General features: G+C 42.4%; 1 protein-coding gene across 3 annotated transcripts in view; it reads right to left on the reverse strand.

Annotated features, from left to right (window-relative positions):
* Nucleotides 1–7,317: 7,317 nt before the first annotated feature.
* Nucleotides 7,318–23,736, reverse strand: part of DSP (desmoplakin) — a 74,641-nt gene continuing 58,222 nt past the window's right edge. The window contains exons 21-24 of one of the 3 annotated variants that reach the window (XM_088471679.1): nt 22,283–22,390; nt 19,608–19,706; nt 12,290–14,584; nt 7,318–11,115 (exon numbers count right to left, since the gene is read on the reverse strand). In XM_088471679.1, the coding sequence (XP_088327805.1) occupies nt 7,945–11,115; nt 12,290–14,584; nt 19,608–19,706; nt 22,283–22,390 (5,673 nt within the window). In that variant the 3' untranslated portion in view covers nt 7,318–7,944. The remainder of the gene's footprint in view (nt 11,116–12,289; nt 14,585–19,607; nt 19,707–22,282; nt 22,391–23,736) is intronic. The other 2 variants (XM_088471680.1, XM_088471681.1) reach the window with 2 other exon arrangements.

Below are 23,736 nucleotides of genomic sequence, written 5' to 3' on the forward strand. Positions count from 1 at the left end.
GACATTGCTTGAGTTTATAAACAATTTTTCCAAATTATGGGAACTGATATATTAGCATTTATGATAAGATGATTTGTGGATAAATGATTTGAGTTTTTTTCATAACTAATCACCACTGTACACTTCAGTTGAACTTGTAGTGGAGTGGCAGCAGAGCTTGCAAATTTCCAGCATCCTTCTAGTGAGGAACAGTTGCAAGAACATTATTTAGGTAAAGGTTTGTGATAGCATGCAGGAAACGTGAAGCATATTGTGTGCACAATAAACTGTATGTTCAAAGATTATCTTATAATGTTTCCATTGCACTGATGTATCCAGGGGTTAATGTGGGGCGGAACAAGGCAGTACTGCATTTCGACAGTTGGAGGTGGAACGCGTTGCGCCTCCACCGGACCACCTTGCTCGGCCTGCACACCAGGGTCATTTACTAATACAATGCAAGCTGAAGATGTAGTCAGTGCTGCCTATATCATGGTGTGCGTGCAGTGCTACAGTGATTTAGCTGGTCTCCCTCTCCTATGGGAGGCCGGGAAAGAGACGCGGTGACATCATGAGACGACGTCTGGTCTCTCATTCCTGCGTTATGCAGACTGGGAGCAGGTGCCAGGGCATAAGCGGAACCCCTGTTTGCTGCTGCTTTGTACACATAAGGAGTGGGCACAAAAAAGTACACGCCCAGCTCCTACCTCAGTTGTCGGCTCCTATTTTCATACATTCTGCCCGGCCTGCTCTCTCTGTTCTGGCTGAGGGAGGTGGAGCACACAGCAGCCCACAGGTGTCCCTGAAGCCTAAATCTTGAGCGGCAACAGTGAGTGGAGGGAGGGGGGGGTATACTTACACTTATGTGTTTCTGAGTGGTATGCTGAGGTTGGGGGAGTAGCCAATTAGGGGTTTGGGTGTGAGTGCTGCTGGGGGTGTTATTAGTGAATGAAGGGTGTGGGTGCTGCTGCAGCATTGATAGAATGATTACAATAAGTTATCAAAAAAAATAATAATGGTGGGGTGGGATGTGGGATTTTGGTCAGGAATCACTGGGGTTGGGGCTGCTTGGCTGATAATTAAAATAGATATAAAGTGGGGGTAGTAGTGAGATAGGAGATGCACAGGAGTTACAAAAAAAAAAAAATACACGGGGCAAAAGGCATTTAAAAAAAAAAAAAATATTCTGGGCACCATCAACCCCAATTGCTGGCAATGGTAAGACACAGTTCAGAGTAGCTTCCTCTGACCTGGGAGAGGGGAGTGGGGGGGGTTGGTGATGGAGGAGATGAGTTCCAGCACCTCACCAGGACCACTTTTAGCCTTGGATGTATCATTGTCTACATTGCAGTGCCAAAGTCATGGGATGGATGCCTAGTGTCATGTAGGACCCCCCCCTCTAGCCCGGCGAAGTGCAGCATCTTGCTGTGACATTGATTCCACGAGTGGAAGGAAGACCTCTGGTGAGATCTTGACCCATGCGGTCTGGATAATTTTCCACAGCTCCCTGATATTTTCAGCTGCAGGATCTTGGGTGCAAATGGACCTCTCCACCATGTCCCTTAAATGCTAGATTGGGTTCATGTGAGATGAACATGGCGGCCACTCTTCTGAACTTTCCAGAATGCTCCTAAAACCAATTCTGCATTATCCTGCTAGTAAATTCCATCGTTGTGGGGGTACATGAAGGGCTGCAAATAGGCATCATGCAATGTAACGTAGCAGTTACCGGTCTGTCGAAGCTGGTTTAGTGGCTGAGACAGAATCAGTGTAAAATTAGCTTGGAGCGACGCCATCTTGCGAATGGAAACCAGAATCCATCTTAAAAATAAGAATCTGCACGACGCCATTTTAAGTTACAACTCACGAGTTAAGTACAGATGGCAATGTTTTTGGTAATCCCTTTAGAAGCCATGACAGGCCCATTCTGGGGACAACCTTGCATAGAAATATACCAAAACAAACACAGTATAAGTTAGCAACTAGAAAAACAACTTCTTGAGAAAAGGAATTAGAAAAAAAACAATACACCAGGAACTGTGGGTGTTTTTGCATGTAAAGGGAGAGACCCCACATGTGGACAGGTGTAGCTGTGGCAATTGTAATATGGCCCAGACACTTGAATTTGACTGAATGAACAATGGTAAGAAATCTGCTCTTTTAAACTCACTGTCAGACAGGCTGGCACCAGCACGGTTGGGGGTCTCCACCCTGTTTGAGAGTGAAGCTCACTGCCCGTAACACATTTGCATTGTAGTTTAAAAAATGTTAGTAAGAAATGTATATATTATATATATTAAATCCATCATAAATAAAATCACATGCATAAACACCGCACATTATGCACAGTTGCGTTGTTAATATGACGCACATTAGCGAATGCACAATATCCTGCATGCGAACGCTGTTTATTAGCTGCATGCGTGCACATCTGCCCCAAATCAGATAAACCTAACTAGCGTCTTTTCCTAAACCCCTAATACTTACATAATGCACACTCAAATAAAAGGTTCCATAGCTTTAAAGTATAAGATCCAAGTTTTATTCATTTATTACAAATGCTGTGAAATAAAGGCTATTTTGGTTTCTAAGGTTTAATACGTGATAAGTAAGCCGTGTTTGGTATTATACTGATCTGCACTTTCTCAACAGCTTTCCGGTATCATCGGTGTGAAGATCGCAACATGCATTCTCAACTTATGGACCGTAGAGATATAAAAGCACCAAAATGTATTTTGTGAAACCAACAGCCTAGATTTGAATGCAGGGGGAATAGAGGAGGCAACAAGCAGAGGCTGTTCTGTGGGCCTGATTCAGAGCCGCTCGTAAGCGGCCGCTCATTCGCTCCGAGCGATGTTCGCACATCTGCACATGCGTATGGGTTGTAATGCGCATGCGCCAACCAGTCTGTGCGGTCGGAAATCGTGTGCTCGCAAAATAGCGAATGCCTGCTAATTTCAGTGACAGGATGAGGCGTTTGTGGGTGGCAACAGGGGAAGGTGCTTGAAAACGGGGAGTGGGGATCCGAACGCAGGCGTGCCAAACGGTCAAAATGGGCGTTTTAAGGGTGTGCATAATTAACAAAGCAGCGTCATCGACCACGTCATTTGGTTGTCTTTTAGCCTGAACTGCTCGCATGATTGCGGTAGGAAAATGCTACCACAAGAATAGCGAGCAGTTCATACGCCTTTCGATGTACTCGATTAATCTAATAAATAGCGGAGATGATGTATGATGCGAACGGCTAAGGGGCGTCTTTACAAAATAGCGAGCGCATGTTTCAGATGCTCGCTCAGACAGAGGCGTCAACAGACCGCAAAGAGCGAGCGCTCAATTTAAATAGCCAGCCCCTTTTTCTGAACGAGCATCCGCAAATAGTGTCCGGCTCTGAATCAGGCCCTGTGTCCATTTGAATCAACCTGTTAAATGTTCTGTAACAAACGCACCGTGATGGGGAACCAATGGGATCAGCAACAAACCTCTCTATTGTGTTGTCTGTTTCTGTAAGGGTATAAATGTGTGTGTTGTGACCCCAGTCTGGAGTCTTCTTGCTGATGCCGGTATCTGGTCCAGATACCGCGTGCGTATGTATAACTATCTTGGGTCTGTATAATTTCTTTGCGCTAAAAATTGTACTTCGATCACAGCATGTAACTGACTGTACTTTACTTGAATAATACTTTGTGCTTTTGAAACACATGTTCAAGGTCTAAAGTCTTTATTTTACTGTATAACTGCGTGCGCAAATAGCGTCAATTTTAGAGGTTTATAGGCAGGTTTTAGAAGGTACAGGTAGGAGCGTATAGAGGTTCAAATTCAGTATCCTTAGGTCAATGACATGTTCAGGCAGACCAGAAGACCCAACCACCACCAGCCTGCAAGGTGCCTTGTTGACAACTAGAGTCCATGGCCTGAAGGAGTCTGCGCCACACCTGAACCCTACCATCAGCCAGAAACAACGAACCATGACTCACCAGACCATGTCACTTGTTGCCAGCCTTCCAGGGTGCAATTAACAACATCACGAGCCCAGGGGAGGTGCTGTGTCTGGTGTTGTAGTGTTAATAGGAGCACTATGGTGGGTCTTCTTCCATATCCCATGGAAGTTAAAGAACGCTGCACTGACCTGCTAGATATGCATCTGGTACCTCCTGCATTGAATGTGGATGTGATATGAGCCAGTGTCGCTTTACCATGGACAAATCTGGCCAGAAGCCACTGGTCACGATCATTAAGCACCGGTGGTTGGCCACTGCGCTGTCCACGGTGAGTGGTAATGCCTTCCATGAGTTATACCCCCATACACACATGACACCGTAGATTGAGGTATGTTGAATGTCCCAAACAACTTTGGAAATGGAATGTCCCATTTGTCAGGCACCCACAATCATGCCCCGATCGAACTCAGATAGGTTATGTTGCCTTGCCATGTGCAGCCTAGCTGGTGTTCTAACTCACAGGTTCTCAAATTTGGTCCTCAGGACCCCAAACAGTGCATGTTTTCCAAGCCTCCTCACAGAATCACTAGTGAAATAATTAGCTACAGTTGTGGATCTTTTAAAATGTGTCATTGAGTAATGACTACACCTGGGCACCTGCTAGATGACCTGCAAAACGTGAACTGTGTGGGGTCATGAGGACAGAGTTTGAGAACCACTGTTCTAACCGATTTAGGAGATGTCAGATTATAACTACTGCAGGTCTGGGCATTTCCAAGACATCAGCATGGTGATGCCACCTACCATTACATACTGCTTTCCCATGACTTTTGGTACTGCAGTGTATATTATATGGTGCACAGTTTTAAACTCCTGCTAATTAAATTTGATTCTAAATCTGCCCGTGCAAATGTGATGATTATTGATCAAAGTGGTTCCAAAGTCTATGTTACCCAAATCTGATTAGATCAGCTAGAATCAAAAAGCCAATCTAGTCAATAACTCTCATAGGGGATTGTGCATACCTCCCAGCCGTCCTGCTTTTTGGGCACTGTCCCACATTGTGAGGATAGTTGGGAGGCCCCCTCTTACCAGCAAACTGAATAGACACCATGGGGTATATTTGCTAATGTGAAAGTTGCCCAAACAGATTCTTCGTAACATTTATCTAGCACCTTGTAGAAGATAATAGCTAAAATTTGATTGGTTGCTATGGGCAACATCTCCACTAAAAACTCTCACTATAGTAAATATACCCCCATGTGTATGGCATCTATTCAGTGGAGAAAGAGAGTGGGGAATGCCCAGCAGTTGCTTGGTAGAATAAAAAAGAGAATTGTTTGAAATGCAAGACCTGACTGTATACATTAGTCATGTCAGAAGAAAGACAGGTTGAGATAAGATTTTGAATATTCATTTATTTGATTATACCGAATGCCATTTTTCTTTTTTGACTTTAATAAATGCAAGGAAACTTCTCTGATTTATATCATCACTACCAGGGGCATTTCTAGAGAGGAGGGGCCAGTGTGCAGTCTCCGTCACGGGCCCCCTCCTCTCTGTCCGGTGGCTGGCAGCGCACTGAGCTGTGTGTGGCCAGCACCGGAGTTATAGACTCTGGGCACTAGAGTGTACCCAGAGTCTATAGAGTATGCGCAGGTCACCAGGGAAAATGGCCGTGGTAGCCATTTTCCCTGTACTGCGCAAATGACGGGAAAATGGCCACGGCGGCCATTTCCGGTGGTTTTTACAACGCCGGACCCCTGCGCCAACGTGGGACTCCTGAGAGGTAAGTAATACTATAGGTGCAGGGTGTGCGGTGCGGGGACGGGCCCCCCTTAACCCAGGGGCCCGTGTTCCCCGCACCCATCATAGATACGCCCCTGATCACTACCTAAAGTGTCATTCTTATGGGGGTATCCACTTAGCGATTTAGCCATGCGATTGCACGATAACGATGCAAATCGCGCATGCATTTGGTCGGAAGCGACCAGCGATGCGCGTGCCCGCTGGTCGCTTCTGACATCCGACATCGCCCGTACATGCTGGTCAACCTGACGATCTCGTCAGGTTCAGCATGTGCGGGGATGGGGGATGTGCCGGGCCTGAACGAGTGAATGTTCAGTCTAGGCACATCACTAGCTATACAAATGAGAGCACGATTGCAATGTCATAATCGTGCTCTCGTTGTATATCTACAAGTGGATACCCCCCATTACACTGGTAAAAAATGTTTATGTCATAATTGGATTTAGCCTAGAACTCCAGACTTGAGTTAATTGAAATATGACCTAATAAATGTATTATTTATCTATTCTGATAGGATGAATGTAGCAATTAGTATTGTAATAAGAAACATTTTTTTACTGTTAATTGTACTTTCCTCTTAATTGTGTTTAATTTAGTTTGTTACTATAGAACTACTTTAAAACGGGTAAAAACAAGTATATATTTCAATCAGCCTCACTGCCATCTATATGCACCATCATTATATTCTACATCAATAATCAATTTCTCTGTACATTTTCTGTATAAGGGCCAATTTAATCTAACAATTTGTTTTTATGAATTCTCCGGCTCCAGCAGACTTTCAGATTTTCATGTTTCGCCTGCTTGTACTTCACCAAGATGCTACCTATCCCATAGCTGGAATACATACTCAAATACCGACAGCGTGAGCCCGGCAGGGGTGAAAATCCTGATCGTCCTAGGTAAGTATTTGCTAACCTAATTTTACCCCCTAACCCTAACCCTCCCTTAGGTTTAGGTGGCGGGGAAGGGGGCGATTAGGGTTAGGCACCCCTGCCTAACCCCCCCCCCTTCCCCTAGCCTCAACCTAACCCCCCGGGGGGGGTGCTTAACCCTAAGTCCCCCCTGGGAACCCTAAACCTAACCCTCCCCCCCCCCCCCCACGGCTGTCCACGTGTCGGGCTCCCGGCGTAGGTCTAATGACCGGCTAAACCTCAAGATTAAGTAAGATTACTCCTGGGCCAGGCATGCACAAGAGTTTCTTGTTGACACACTGATGGCCTAATGCGGCAATCTGGGCAATTTATTTTGGTTTACTGGTTCCTGCCAGTGGCATTGCTGTCATATGTTGTCAGAAAGCTAAAATAGAAGGGATCCACTTGGAGAAAGATAAGTACCAAACAATCGGCTCCTAACTCATTTTTCAAACAACCTGCAACATGAAAGGAACTGATTGGTTGGTACTTATCTATCTCCACGGCTTAGTGAATAGACCCCCTAATCTCCTAACTCTTAATCTCTGCCCTGGTGAATGGTAGGCCACTGAGCACCTAAAAGCAAATTTGCTTTTGATAACTATTCAACATAAAACCATTATTTAAACGAAATTCACAAAGTGAACAAATAAAATAAAACATCTGAAATGGTTCAAACTTTATTGCCAGCAAATAACGAAGAAGCAAGAATGAAAAAAAAAAAAAAAAAGTAAGGTACCACACAATGAATATGTAAATAGTATTGCATACAATGAGCAATTGAAGAGTGTCTATAAAAAAATATATGGTATGGAACCCTAACCTTTATTGCATTTTGGAAGATATGACATTATGAAATTCATTTCCAAATTTTAAAATCTAGAAGAATATTTCAAAGAAAAGCTAGGAAATTTGTATGAGCTCTGTATAATTTTTATTTGCTCCTTTCTGAATAAAAATAAGTTTTAAAAAAGCTAGGAAACATTCACTACAAAAAAGTCTTAGCATTTCTAGACTATGTAGAAAAAGCACACCAAATGTTACACTACAATACAAAAAATGTGTTACCCCTATTTTCCTAAATATATGAAATTGTTTTCTTTAACCATTTTAGCAATGATGGGCTAAAATGAAAAAATAAAATAAAGAGCCTCTCATATTCAGGACACAAATTAAAACATTTTCAAATTAGAAAGACAAGCGCTTGTAATTTCCCCATCTACTTTTTTTTTTTTTTTTTTAAAAGAGCAATACTGGTAATGTTTCCTACAATAGAAAGTCATACCCATTACCAATTAGTTCCCCTAAGAACTATTACTAATAGACTGGAAAGAATAACTGTAAGAGGAAGAGGAGGAAGATCCAGCATCAAAACTTCCTCTTCGGGATCCACTGCGTGAACCAGAACGAGATCCTGAACGGGATCCAGGTGCTGAGGACACATTATATGGGCTGCTTATACCTTTAGAAGACACTGAAGCAGCTTCCAGCATTCGTAAACCTGTTATGTCTTCAACCATTGATCGATCAAATGCTTCTTTGTAGGAGATTTTCAGTTTCGTTTTTGGACAGGTGAGAATTTTAGGGTAGCTGTTTATATCTCGTAACTTCTGAGCACCACGCCCATCAATCATGCTTTTCCGAATTGCTTCTTCTGTAGTTATCCTTAATTGTGTTTCTGGGTCAATAAGGCCTCCTGTTAGGTACTGAAACTCAAGGAAACGTTGTCCAGCTTCATATGGCAGCCAGTTTACCTTAATGGCTTCTGCCGCAGATAATTTTTTCTGTCCTCTTACTCCATCAAAACCAGAGTAAGCTTTCTGAGCTTGCTTGAGCCTGGCAGACATATCATGGTCTATTAGGTCTTGGGTAACAGCATCTTGCAAAGAGAATCTCTGCCCGCTGGTTGGGTTTAGAATTCCTCCAGTACATGCTTGTGCTTCCAATAAGCGCTGTCCAGTTATTGTGTCAACAATACCACGTTTGATGCCTTCTGAGATTGAGATTTTTTCTAAGTTTTCAGTATCAAATATTGCTGCAATAGGACTGGATTCTTCTAAAGTGTCTGAAAATGAGCCACTTTTAGACCATGAACTGGTTCGAAACCTTGGAGATGAAAGAGAATCTTGCCTTGAAGTAATTAACACATCATCACTTAGATTTTTGTTGGAGATCTTATCTGCAAATTGAGTAAGGCTTAAAGTACCAGAACGATATTGTTCAAAATCATTGTTGCCGATTACACCCAATTCTATTGCTTCTTGGACATCATACTGGTTTCCAGTTTTTCGATCAACAAGGACAACTCTGGTTGAACCATCTGAACCCGTGCTAGTTATTTCTTCCCATTCACACTCCTGTTCTGAAAGCTCCAGATAGGTGTCATAATCAATTAGACCTTTGCTATAAGCTTCTTGTACTGTCATTTCTCGGTTTGTGTCTGGATCAACTATTACCACTCTACGCTTCCTAGAAGTTTTCTTTTGGGTTGCTTGTACAAGCTTTTTCTTTTCTCTTAGTGGCAGGAGGCATAGACTTGTTTTCTCATCAACAATGCACCTTTCTTTCAGTTGTAGGTATGTCAGATTTTCTTCTGTGTTTGGGTCAAAAAAGCCTTTGGTATCATCATTTGGATCAGAAAGGATTTCATTCATTTCTTGGTTAAAGAATCCACGTTTGTAAGCAACATCAACTGGTAAACGATGACTTGCTTTCGGATCAATGATTCCGCCAGTGGCAATTTGAGCTTCCAGCAAACGGATTCCATGTCCCTTTTCAATAAGTTCTTTATTCATAGCCTGGAATAAAGATATGATGTTACCACTTTCTGGGTCTTTGTAGCCTGTAACTGCTCTTTCTGCAGACAATAGTTTTTCCTTGAACTCAATTCCAACAAGACCTCTTCTATAAGCTTCTTCAACTGGAAGTCTTAGATTATTTACTGGATCCACTATAAAGCCAGTTGCTGCTTGTGCTTCTAGTAGTTCAAGTGTGGTTCCAGGTCTTAGCAAGCCATTTTTCATTGCATCGTAGATACCCAATTTTTCTTTTGTAGCCTCATTGAAGATTCCAGCAATACAACTGGATCCCTGCAGGAAGTCTTTGATTCGTTCACTGACTTCTTCCACAGAAATTTGCCCAGCTTCTAGTTGATCTACTGTGGATGAACGAATGATACCCGACTCCACTAACTCATTCACAGAAACTGCTTGTCTAATGCCTTGGAATGAGAGGCTTTTCTTCATTACCGGTAGCAAAAGAAGTCCCGAGTGAGCCTCAACTCTGCATTTCTGTTTAAGCTGTGCATAACTTACATTTTTCTTAGTGACTGGTTCTAAGAAATTCTTTGCATCATCACTGGGATCATTTAATGAGCGATTTAAATCCCGATCAATCAAGCCACGAGACAATGCAACTTCAACAGGCAAAAACACACTGTTTACTGGGTCAACTATTCCTCCGGCTGCCACTTGGGCTTCTAGAAACCGCATACCAACTTCCCGGCTAATCAAATTTTTCTTAATAGCTTCAGCAACAGATACGATCTTTCCAGAGAAAGGATCTTTAAAACCAGTGACTGCTTTTTCTGCAGTATACATTGCTTCTCTGTCTTGGAAATCAATGAGGTCCCTGGCTATAGCATTGTCTACAGTTAGTTTCTCATTCTTCTGCAGGTCTATAATTCCTCCAGTTGCAGCTTGAGCCTCCAGTAGCATGACCATACTTTCAGGTGAAATCAGTTTCTTTCTTTTAGCTTCCACAAATGAGTATTTTTCTTTAGGTGTAACTGAGACTCCAGCAATTACACCAGCACCTTTCAAGTAAGGCTCAATCTCAGCAGCTACCTCTTCAAATGATTTTTGTCCCTTTATTAATTTTTCAAAAGTAGACTTTGTTAATATTTGACATTCGAGAAGCTGGTGTGCTGTAATCTTTTTCCTCAGCCCATCAAAAACAAATTTTGAAGTATCTATTGCCATGTCCTCATCAGTCTGAATCTGCTTACTTGAACTAGAAGGGCGCCTCTTAAGATTTTCCAGCTCCCTTTGCAGTGCTATTCGTTGTGCTTCAAAATCTGCCTGGCTTGATCGATGGGTCTCCTCTACCTTACGTTTGCATCGTTCTTCAATTGACCTAATCTCTGCCTGCAATCTTTCAATTTCACTTTTTAATACAACTTTTTCTCGCTCACTCCTCTCCCAGTCACTTTCAACCCTCTTCACATCCTCTTCCTTGCGTGTATATTGACTCTTCCACTGAGTAAAGTCATTTCGAATTTGCTGCTTCTCTTCTTCCAAGCGCTGCTTAATCCTGGTTTCTGCATCTAGCGAAGACTTTGCCCGGCTTAGTTCCTCTTCCAGACGTTGGAGCCTTGCTTTGTCTTGTTCCAAAAGTTTTATTTTCATTAGGAGGCTTTCCTTCTCTTGGAAAATTTCAGAACATTTCATACTGGATTCCTGTATCTTACTAGTTGCCTAGATAAGAGACAAAAAAAAAAAAAAAAAAAAAACAGTATAAAACAAATCAGCTTCCATCAGGTTTCAAAATGACTTTCTTAGATTCATACAAACGATCATTGGTTTTCCTTGTAGCACCTTTTATATTTTTGTTTGGAGTACAAATTCATATCCACTCAGTTAAATGTCCCTCTCCCGTAATATTATTTAGAACTCATGTACTTTATGACTTTTTGGTGCACCAATATCATAATAAAATGAAAATCTACAATAAAAGTTGTCAGTTTTAGTTAAGAATAAATCAAAGTTACACACAAAAAAATTTAAAAATAGAGCTCAAACACTGTAAAGAACAAAAATTTAATAAGAAAAGACAGATGCATTGACAATTGAGACATGTAATACATATGATTAAAACAAGATATCAAAGCTATAGTTAATTGATTACATAACAACACACACAATAAGGACCATGACAATATTAGTTTATATTTATATTTTGACCTCTAGTTAATAGTGCAGGTGTGTAAGTGCGAATATTGCTTTTCTAAAGACATTTTTTCCCTCTTATGTATATTTCCTATTAAGATTAGATTTGTTCAGTATAACAAACACATGCATATTGAGGAGATAATATATTATAGCTGCCATGCTTTAACAGAACACGATACATGCATAGGTTTGTTTTTAATTGAAACTATGAAGTAAACTTAATTATCTAAATACTTTGACTATGTGTTAAATATAAGACATCTTTTAAAGTTAAAATAATACTTATTATGGCAAGTATAGTTGCAGGTTTTCAGTTCTAATTGCATAAACTCTTAGGTACTCGTTTAAAATATTATACTCATTTATAATCGGTTAATGATCTGAGCCAGATTTATATTATAAGCACTCAAGTAAGGAACTACTGTTTTTTTAAAATGGTAGATAGTTTCAGATCAAAGGGAATGCTATTTAAAATAGATTATTGCAAATGTGTGTGAGATTTAAATAAAGGGTTTGATGCCAGTGATTCACTGTGCAGTTGATTGTGATGCCCCTGTCCTCAAGACACCTACTGTATAAGCGAGACACCTAATGTTCCAATTATAAATCTGGCTCAAATATGAACAGTTAGTTATAAATAGCAGATAATTTAATGATTACTGGACACAAGAAGTTACATGAAGGACATTCATTTGAGTACCTCTAGTGCTTGCTTTTGGAATTTTTCAATTTCCTGTCTCAAATTTTGCCTCTCTTTCTGTAACTCATTAATTAGGCCCTGTAGCTCCAATGAACGCTTGTTGCTGATTTGTAGCTGACTCTTTAGCTCTGTGATAGTGGCATTTTTTTCACCATCCACTTCATCTTTACACTTTTTGACTTCTTCATTTTCCAATTTAATATAACGCAGCTCCTCTTCCAGCCTCAGGTGCTCTTTTGTCAGATTTTCTGTGATAGACTGCAGCCTTTCTATTTCTATTTTACTCTCATTTAAGCTTTTGTTTCGCTCTTCTATGGTTTTCTGCAAGTGCTCATTTCGGATATGAGCCTGCCGTAAATTTTCTTGCTCTACATGCAGCTGCCGGCGTAGACTTTCCACCTCAGTAACAAGTTTACTCAGCTCATCAATATTTCTCTGCTGATCTCTAAGTTGACTGTCTAAATTCTCCCTCTGCTGCTGTAAGTCCTCTTCAGTTTGCTTTCTAACAATAGTAATTTGCTCTATTTGCTGTGTAAGAATTGTAATCTTTTTCAGTTGCTCACTGCTACTTCTTCTGAGAGCTTCCAGTTCATCTTCCAACTTTTTATTTTTTGCATGCTCATCAGTAGCAATTCTTTTTTGCCGGTTTATCTCTTCCTCCAGTTTGCTCTTTTGTGTTTGCAGGTCTTTCAGGTTGGCTTGAAGTCTGTTTATATCATTTTCCTTTCCTTGTTTTTCTAGCGATAGCTTTTCAAAATCTGATTTCAGTTTAAATAACTGTTGTTCCTGAATCTTCAGTTTGCTTATAGTCTCTGTGGCAGTGCTGTTGGCTTTCTGCAAGTCAAACTGGGTCCTTTGTAACTGAACATGCTCATTTTCAATTTTTTTCCTTTGATCAATTTCAACCTCTATAACTTTTTTCAGTCTGTCAATTTCCTTATTGCGGTCTTGAATGGTTTTGGCAGCATCTTCAAGGGATCTTTTGTGTCTCTGCTCCTCCTCGGTCCTAAGAATATTGAGCTGCCTCAGTTCAATCTCTAGCTGCTGCTTCCTTTGAGTTATTTCTGATGTCAGTGACTTCTGTTGGTAAGAGTCATCCTCGTTTTTTTTCAGGCTGGTTGTCATTTGTGTCAGAGAGGTCTTCAGTCTATTGACCTCAGTCAGCAAGTCCCGTTTCTCCCTTGTTAAATTATCAATTTGTTGACTAAAGTCACTTATGTGGTCTTCATTCTGAACAGTTATTTCGTGGATGGTGGTTTTTGTAATGTTAATTTCTGTCTCATACTTGTTCTTTAAATTTATAAGCTGATCGTCATAACTGTTTCTTACCTTTGCAAGCTCGTTTTCATATTGTCTTTGACGTGCAGCCTCCTCTTGAAGTTGGTACTTTAACTTTTCATTTGCATTGTTTTTCTCTTGAATAGTCATTCCAGCTTCTTCCAGGGAAATCTTGTATCTTGCAATGTCCTCCGAATGAACATGAATTAACTTCTGTAATTCTGTTTCAAGGTGTTGCTTTCTCTGAGAAAGCTCGGAGCCTGAGGCTTTTTGCTGAAAGGCATCGTCTTCTGCCCTTCTGCGCTGCTCATTTACTTGGACAACTGTGTCATTGAGTCTGGTGATTTCTTGGGTAAGATCCCTGTTTTCTCTGGCAAGTTTATCAAGCTGAGCTCTTAGTTCATATGAGTCTTCTTCCTTCTGAACGGTTATTTGCTGTATTGTAGTCTTCGTTATGTTTATTTCAGATTCATACTTGTTCCTCAAACTACCGATTTCGTCACTACACTGCTTCCTTACCTTTGACAGCTCATTCTCAAAGTCCCGCTTCCTCTGGCTCTCGTCCTGAAGAAGAACCCTTATTCTTTCTATCTCATACTCCTTTTCCTTGATTATCTTGTCCGTTTCTAATTTATGACGGTTGACACCTTCTAAATCACTTTGTCTTTTTTGTTGTACTTGTTCAAATTCATTTTTCTGCAGATGACATCTGTCCTCTAGTGCTTTCCTCCTTCTTTTCTCATCATCTATCTCATAGGTTAGTCTAGTTATCTTCTCATTAAGTTCTGTTATCTGACTATAGCATTTGTCAAGGTTCTGTTTTGAAGCAGCTCCTTCCATTTCAGCTTTTCTCCTTATATCCTCTAGGAGAAGGAGTCTCGTTTTATACTCTGAACATTCTGTCTGATACTTTTGCAGATTCTGATCAAGAAATTTATTTTTCTGGGAATTGTCTGAATTTGCATCCCTAATTAGTCGCAATTCCTCCTCTAGCAGCTCAATCCTGGTGTTTTTCATCTGTAGGAAGAAAAAATAAATAAATAAATTAGAACATTTTAAATAAAATAGCGTTAAAATTCTTTCTACACTTTTGGTAATTAATTTTACTGAATCAAGGCACCGTGACTTGTTTGCAAGGTGTCACAATGAACACTAGATGTGCTTTGTACATATATTCCACAAGTACTGCACATTTATCAGGCAAAAGTTTGATTAGACAAAATGACAATTTTCAAACAAATTGTTAAAAAAATATCTGTGCATGGGCAAAAGCAAACAATAAAAAAGCATATCATATATTGGTGACCAAAATCTGATTAGGCTTGTTAAAAAAAAAAAAAATGGTAGGCTGCCATTGATGTATTTATTTTCTACTTTTCTAGATTAATTTAAACCAGGTGAACAATCCAGTTTGTAAACAATCCAATAGTGTAAATCTGAGTTAGCCAACATTGACCACATGTTTTTTTGCTCAGCAACAACGCAGGCCCCTCCAAAAATATTTGAATGGATTTAGGGTATTTGGGGGTTACTGAAATAAAAAATGAAAGTAGTTTTTTTGGGACAGTTCTAGCTCTTGAGATAATGGATACCTTCGTGTAATAGGGAAATAAGCCATACTGCATGCATATGGGAATCTATAGGAACAGTCTAGAAGATGAGACACGCAAATTATTCTTGAATATTCCCTCCTTGGGTATATAAATGATCAGCCACCCAACTAGCAGACAGTTGTCTATTGTGTTTTCTTGTTTCTCATCCATGTATGTCAAAAAATGACAGCCAAGCTTGCAAAACCAATGTCATATTTGGAATCGGCACCACAAAGTTACCCCACAATTGAACTAATATGATTGGCAATAAAATGAGTGTTGATCAGTGTCATTATTTGTCCTACAACAAAGTAATAAATACTTGTTGAGTGAGCTCTGTACCTTTTGACTGACACTTTCATTCAGTCAAAGTTGTTCCATCGTTACTCACTCTGTGCCTGAGTCATGCAACTTCATATGCGGCCACACCTATTGATTTCTTGCACAGAGTGCATGTATCCTGGGCTGCGCCACATCTTTTTTAATGCATTCACAATTGATTTGTACACAACTCAGCTGTTTTTATGTGGCCGCAAAATAGGCATTTCTGGGTGGAAACTGTGCAGCAACACACACTCAAGAGAACCATCGTGGGCGTGTAGTCAGAGTTACTCGCTATTCTGATATCTGCGTATAAATACTACACGCCAATTTCACATAGATCTCTTGTACCTAGCATTGGGAAGGTGTAAGGGTGGATGATAATGACTGCTGCTCTAGCAGATGGAAGGGCGATGCGATCACAAAGATGCGTACAGTCACATTAGCATTCTGTTTTCATCCACTCTCATTCAGAACACAACCACATTCAGACCAGAGTGCAGTCAGGCCCTCTGTGTTTGGCAAACACATTTCACTTCAATCTTTTCACGGTTTGAAAACTAGGAATGTTGCGTAATTCATATAATCAGTGCAATTTCGTCCTGACAAAAATGATTATGTTTGCAGTTCCATAAAGTATATATTTATAGCCCTAACTATTTTAAAATATACCCATTTATTTTAGGGGTGTGCACCGGACACTTTTCGTGTTTTGTGTTTTGGTTTTGGATCTGGATCTTTCTTCGTGTTTTGGATCTGGATTGGTTTTGCCAAAACCACCCTTCCGTGTTTTGGGTTCTGGGTTTTGTGTTTTGGATCTGGATTTTTTCTTAAAAAATAAAAAAAAAACGCTAAAATCACATAAATGGGCCTTTTTTTGTTCCTACGCTATTAATAACCCCAATAACATTAATTTCCACTCATTTCCACTCTATTCTGAACACCTCACACCTCACAATATTGTTTTTAGGCCAAAAGGTTGTACCGAGGAAGCTGGATGACTATGCTAAGCGACACAAGGGGGCGGCACAAACACGTGGCCCATCTAGGAGTGGCACTGCAGTGGCAGACAGGAAGCCAATCAGCGTTATGGTGCCCATTTGCATGTAGCACGAACCCGGGAGATCCGTGCTACATGCATCTGTGTGATTGGCACAGAGCAATGACAGGTCCGTGAGACCCGTCTGTGCTGCTGTGGTAAAAAAAAAAAAAAAAAACCTGTGTAAAAAAAGAAAAAAATGGCGTGCACCCCCCCAAAAAAGAGCAACCAGCCCCGGGCATTAGTAACCCAGTGCTGGGTGTGCTTAAATACAGGGGACAAACGACGTAGGGGTCCCCTGTACTTAAGCACAACCAGCACCGGGCTAGTCAGAACCAGCGCTGGTTGCCAAAATACGGGGGACAAACGACGTAGGGGTCCCCTGTATTCTGCGCAACCAGCTCTGGGCTCTGATCCGGTCCTGGTTCTGGAAATATAGGGGACAAAAAATGAGTAGGGTTCCCCTGTATGTTCCAGAACCAGCACTGGACTTTTTCTAGCGGGGGGCTGATGCCACAGCCAGGGGAGCCCTTTCACCGGGCCCCCCAGCCGCAGCATCAACCCTGACCGCTAGTCAGCCCAGGCCGGGGATCCCTGGAGAGCTGGGGACCCCCCCAATAAAGGGGTCACCCTCTCCAGGGCACCCCAGGCCCAGGCTGATAGCCCGGGGCTATCCCCGCCACCCCTGGTGGCGGTGGGTGGCGGGTTGATTGTGTGGTGTGGTGTAAATAAAGAATATCAAACATTGTCTTTACAAGTAGAACTGCAAGTCCCAGCTAGCCTGCCCCGCATGCTGGTACTTGGAGAACCACAAGTACCAGCATGCAGGGCATTAAGGGCCCACTAGTACCTGTAGTTCACCTGTAAAAAAAATGTTTAAAAAAACACAGGACACACACACCGTGACAGTATAAGTTTATTAAACATACATACACACACACACATGTACACATACTCACCTATGTAACCTGTAGCATCGGTCCACTTGTCCGGTAAAGTATCCATAGGGGACCTGTGAAAAAAACATACTCACCATCTCCTATGCGAGGTTCTGTCCTCTTCGTTCCAAAGTAGGCATCCCCAGACTTGGCAAAAAAAAAAAACGAAAACGCGATCCACGAACTTAGTACCGTTCTATAGAACGGTACTTCCCGAATGAGAGCTTAGCGGCGGGGTATCACCATGGAAACCCCGCTGCTAAGCGTTCATTGGCTGAGAGAGGTCATCTCCCGTCTCTCAGCCAATGAACGGCTCCCTCCATTGTAGTCAATGGTGGGAACCGCAGGGTAAACTTTAATAACCTTGCGGCTCCCAGCATTGACTACAATGGAGGGAGCCGTTCATTGGCTGAGAGACGGGAGATGACCTCTCTCAGCCAATGAACGCTTAGCAGCGGGGTTTCCATGGTGATACCCCGCCGCTAAGCTCTCATTCGGGAAGTACCGTTCTATAGAACGGTACTAAGTTCGTGGATCGCGTTTTCGTTTTTTTTTTTTGCCAAGTCCGGGGATGCCTACTTTGGAACGAAGAGGACAGAACCTCGCATAGGAGATGGTGAGTATGTTTTTTTTCACAGGTCCCCTATGGATACTTTACCGGACAAGTGGACCGATGCTACAGGGTTACATAGGTGAGTATGTGTACATGTGTGTGTGTGTATGTTTAATAAACTTATACTGTCACGGTGTGTGTGTCCTGTGTTTTTTTTAAACATTTTTTTACAGGTGAACTACAGGTACTAGTGGGCCCTTAATGCCCTGCATGCTGGTACTTGTGGTTCTCCAAGTACCAGCATGCGGGGCAGGCTTGCTGGGACTTGCAGTTCTACTTGTAAAGACAATGTTTGATATTCTTTATTTACACCACACCACACAATCAACCCGCCACCCACCGCCACCAGGGGTGGCGGGGATAGCCCCGGGCTATCAGCCTGGGCCTGGGGTGCCCTGGAGAGGGTGACCCCTTTATTGGGGGGGTCCCCAGCTCTCCAGGGATCCCCGGCCTGGGCTGACTAGCGGTCAGGGCTGATGCTGCGGCTGGGGGGCCCGGTGAAAGGGCTCCCCTGGCTGTGGCATCAGCCCCCCGCTAGAAAAAGTCCAGTGCTGGTTCTGGAACATACAGGGGAACCCTACTCATTTTTTTCCCCTGTATTTCCAGAACCAGGACCGGATCAGAGCCCAGAGCTGGTTGCGCAGAATACGGGGGACCCCTACGTCGTTTGTCCCCCGTATTTTGGCAACCAGCTCTGGTTCTGACTAGCCCGGTGCTGGTTGTGTTTAAGTACAGGGGACCCCTACGTCGTTTGTCCCCTGTATTTAAGCACACCCAGCACTGGGTCACTAATGCCCGGGGCTGGTTGCTCTTTTTTTGGGGGGGGGGCACGCCATTTTTTTCTCTTTTTACACAGGTTTTTTTTTTTTTATTTACCACAGCAGCACAGACGGGTCTCACGGACCCGTTAGTGCTCTGTGTCAATCACACAGATGCATGTAGCACGGATCTCACGAGTCCGTGCTACATGCAAATGAGCACCATAATGCTGATTGGCTGAGAGCCGTGACAGACGGCTCTGTCAGCCAATCAGCACTTTGCCCATTAAAGGCAAAGGCATTTTTTTTTAAATGGCCGCTCGAGGCAAAACCTCGAGATCCGACAGCAGATCTCGAGGTTTTGCCTCGGGAGAGGGATCCGGGGCAGACAGGGAGATCCGAGCTTGGGCTCGGATCGCCCCGGATCCCCGAAGTTCGGGTGGGTTTGGTTCTCAGGGAACCGAACCCGCTCATCCCTAATTTATTTGCACTCCCACTAATTATGTGGGTTTGATTCCCACTACGGCCCTAACTGTGTGGAGTTTGTATATTCTCCCTGTGCTTGCGTGGGTTTCCTCCCACACTCCAAAAATATACTGGTAGGTTAATTGGGTCCCAACAAAAATTAACGTGTGTGTGTGTGTGTGCTGCGGAATATGTGTGCGCTATATAAATAACTGGTATTTGCTAAATTTTGCAGTTTTAGATCTACTTTAACATTATTAGTTGTAGTTGGTAAATGTGTCAGTCAGAAGAGATAGCCACTTGTGGTTGAGTACCTTCAAGTCTTCCATGTTCTTTGACATTTCATGCAAAAATCTATAGTAATCATTTCCTCTGGTAAGCAGCTCAATGTAGCGGGTCTGGATGTCAGCAGACTAGAAGAAGATAAAAAGGTTGTAACATAAGCCTCAGGTTGTGTCTGATTACATGCTTTTCATCTTACTCATCTATGTAATTGTTTTAAAGCAATTCCAATCACTTATTACATCATCTAATTACATTAGTTGTTAAAGCAGTGATGTTACTTAGAAAACATTACTTCTATTAGATGCCAAGTGATAACGCAGCCCATAATGATCTGCATGCAATTACACATTTTTAATGTATATTTTACACAATACATCATTGCCAAACCTTTATCTATCAAATAAGAGATTACGAGTATGCTGTGATGTATCTAAATGAAATAATTTGGGTTCAATAAATGTAATAATTTTATATTATATATAAAAAACAAAAAGCAAATGTTCTAAAAAATACCATTATAACAGCATTGGCAAACATATGGCATATATTATGGTTCACTACAAGTACAACTTAAAGTTCATGGTGAACCCTGTGAGGAGAATTTATAATACTGTAACTAATCTCAAGGGGAATATTGAAAAGTTCTACAATGCACCTGGGTGTCCTGTCTCTCTCCTATTAAGAGAGGTCTTTGGAATTTCCTACACGGATTCTATAAAGCCTTGTACGTGTTTGATAACCTACTGAGTTAAGATTAGGGGGAATATTTAATAAGGTGCGGACTTCATGCATCGGCGAGTCCCTGTGCGAGACTGCACTATGTTCTAAATTAGCAGTCATTTAAAAGGCAAAATCAAGCTGGTTTAGCCTTTTATATGACTGCTACTTTAAAACATTGGCACGGGACTCGCCGATGCTTGAAGTCCGCAGCATATTACATAAACCCTTATGTCAGTGGTTATGCCTTCTCTGTTGAATGTGAGAGTGACAGTGAGGCTGAAAACGTAACGGATTAGAGCTGCCTCCCACCTAAAGGAAGTCCTGGTACCTTTCAAATAATGTGACCTGGTTTCTGTGGCTAGCTGTGGGCACAGACAGCCCTATTCCACCAGTTCCAGCACTAGATGGAGAACCCACCCTGATTCATTTTATAATAGCAGCTCAGGCTTGGTATAGGACTGATCTGCCGTTTCATTAATTTGGCTGGTTCCTGTAGCTGAGCTATACTCAGAGAATTACATTAGTGAGGGGAGATAATGTATTAATGGACTCTAGACTGTTATATAATTTGGACAAGTGCTGCAGTGCATAATCTATCATCTCTAAGGTCTCTCCCATCTCTTACATGCATGCGCAGTGCGTGCTGAGGTGAGCACCCGCCCCTCCAATGGCTCCAGCTGCTAGAGTGGCGGGACAGACCCTAGCAGTAGAGAAGGAGGGCCGCCAGGAATAGGTGAGTAATAGTATGCAGCCACGAGAGTGAGCGGACAGGACGGAGTGGGGGGCGGAGCGGGAGAGAGCAGCAGCGGAACAAAGCAGTTTACAGATGGAAAGAGTGGAGTGCAGTGAGAGGGCTGGTAGCAGAACCAGGTGGTGCGGCGGGCAGAGAGGGGGTTTGATAGGGCAAAGCAACGGGCCAACTGAGGTGATCTGGCATATGCGGGGTCCCTTTACTAGTTAGTCTCAACCAGGGCTGGTTCTAGACTTTGTGGAGTTTCCTTTGGTGTCACCCTTCCCCCCAAAAAAGGACGCAGAAATCAAAGAGGGTGTTCTACGTAGAAAGTGGATGCACTGCTGCAGTGTGCATTGTCTAGCGCGGCCGCTCCCAAAATGCCATGCGTGACGCCACGCACCACCAGCACCGGCATTGTGGAAGACTGGGTGGGATTGGGACCACCACCACAGTCCTTTACACATTAATATACCACACTCAGTAATGCCCTTTACACATTAATATGCTACTCAGTAATGCCCTTTACACATTAGTATGCCACACTCAGTAATGCCCGTTACACATTAATATGCCACACTCAGTAATGCCCGTTACACATTAATATGCCACACTCAGTAATGCTCTTTAAACATTAATATGTGCTGCAGAGTCCCCCAGAGGCAAGCATAGGTGATAGCTGCAAGGAGTGTGGTGTCATCGCATGCCCTATTGCTGATTGCTACAGTGTAAAGGGCTGCCACACTCCGTAATGCCCCCATCTTCCCCTATCCCTCTCCCCTCTAGTGACTCAGTGCTTATCTGCAGGCTGAGGATGCTGCAGGCTGCTCCATCTGCAATCTGCCGCTGCGACCGCTCACTCTTAGTCCCAGAATGCTATTGGCAGTGAGTCACCGCGACGCTGATATCACACATCGTGACATCGTCAAGCCCAGCATTCTGAGGCAGTGGGAGGGAACTGGGAGGAACGAGGGAGTAAGACGAGGGATCTGGAGATCATGGCGGCGCCGTGCGGGCGTAGTCTAATTTGACGACGCTAGTGGGGCGACTGCGGCCGTACCCTCAGGCCGCAGCGCCCTGCACGCCCGCCCATAGAAAAGCCACTGGTCTCAACTAAAGGTACTGCTTGTGTATGTGGTTTTTAGACTTCTACAGCCAATAGTCCTAGTGCTGTCATTTTATGTGAAACAAGTATCTGTATATATTAATGGATTATTGCAATAGAACTGGGAAATACATATTTGATGCACTAACCTCTTGCATAATGACTGTTGAAGGGGATTGTACCATGGTTCTTTTTATTGGAATGTTAAGTAATGTTTCCAGTCCAGAGCTGTAAGATGCCAATTGGAGCTCATAATCCTGTACAACAAATGAGATATACAAAAGGTGTCAGTGAAAAGACCATTTTATCCACATTTAAATCAACATGTCCTTTTTCTGCACTGGTTCTCCATATCCTCCAGAATCCAATTCAAAATGCTAAACCCTTACAGGTAAAGCCTTCAACAACATAACCCCCTCACATATCTCAAATCTCATATCAAATGACTGACTCTCTTAAGGTGCGTATCCACTTGCCGATCGAGGAACAACAGTACGATTACACATTGTAATCGTACAGTCATTCCTCATCCTGTTAAGGACCTACACTGAACTATGTGTCGTTCAGTGTAGGCACCCTCCCTCATTCCCGAACATGCACAATCTGTTGTTATCGGCAGATTGACCAGCATGTTCAGGCGACGACTGATGTCGAAAACAACCAACTGGAGCGCGCATCTTTGGTCGTTTGACACTTTAATGCCTGATTTGCCAATGATTAATGTCGTTATCGTTCAATCGCTCATTTTAATCACCTAGTGGATACGCACCTTTAGATCTACATCTTACCTGTGTCATATCTCGCCTTTGATAACCAAATCTCGCTCACGCATCGCTACCTACTTATGAAACCTACCATACCAAAATAGACTTTACCACAGCCTACAAATATGAAAATCCATCTCTTTATTAGCGCTCATCTTGCTCGGACCTATACTAGAAACACTAGTGCACCCGCAGAAATATACTAATCTCCACACTTGTACCTCTTATTTCAGCTGTACCACCTTCCAGTTAAGGGTGGAATCTTATTAGCTGTGATAAACAGTTTATCACCGCTTAAAATTTTTCACTAAAAATGGGTATTGGGCTATCCCATTAGTTGGCGTTTTTATGGGTGCAAATTCATGTATTGCAGTTATCGCAAATTCTCGTTTTAGGACCCTAGAGGACCTCTGTTTTTGGCTAAATGTCGGGACACGGTGCAGAACCACTGGGACACCCTTCTTAAAGGACTAATTAATCCAAAATAAATTTTTTATTAGCTTAATTTGGCCAATAATGACTAGTCATTGTTGGGATGAAAAAGTAAAAAAAGTGAAGAAAAAGGGGTATAAAAGTAGTGGGGCAGGTTTATTGGGGGTTGTATGTATGGGACAGGTGTTTTGAGCATTGCAGGAGGCAGTGACAGATTCACTTTTAAAAAATGTTAAAAAGTGCCCTAAAAAGGACACAAAAATATACTTACACCCATTTTAGTGTATCCCTATTTTAACTACAGCATTTATTTTGGCCAAAAAAAGTTGCTTGCTATAATTTTTCCACTGTTTTACAAAACTGTTTAGAAAAGCCATTTGACACATTTTAAGAACCCCAAACCCTAG

The sequence above is a fragment of the Taudactylus pleione genome, unplaced genomic scaffold (assembly GCF_031769625.1).
Source record: "Taudactylus pleione unplaced genomic scaffold, aTauple2 ptg000116l, whole genome shotgun sequence".
Classification (NCBI taxonomy): Eukaryota; Metazoa; Chordata; class Amphibia; order Anura; family Myobatrachidae; genus Taudactylus; species Taudactylus pleione.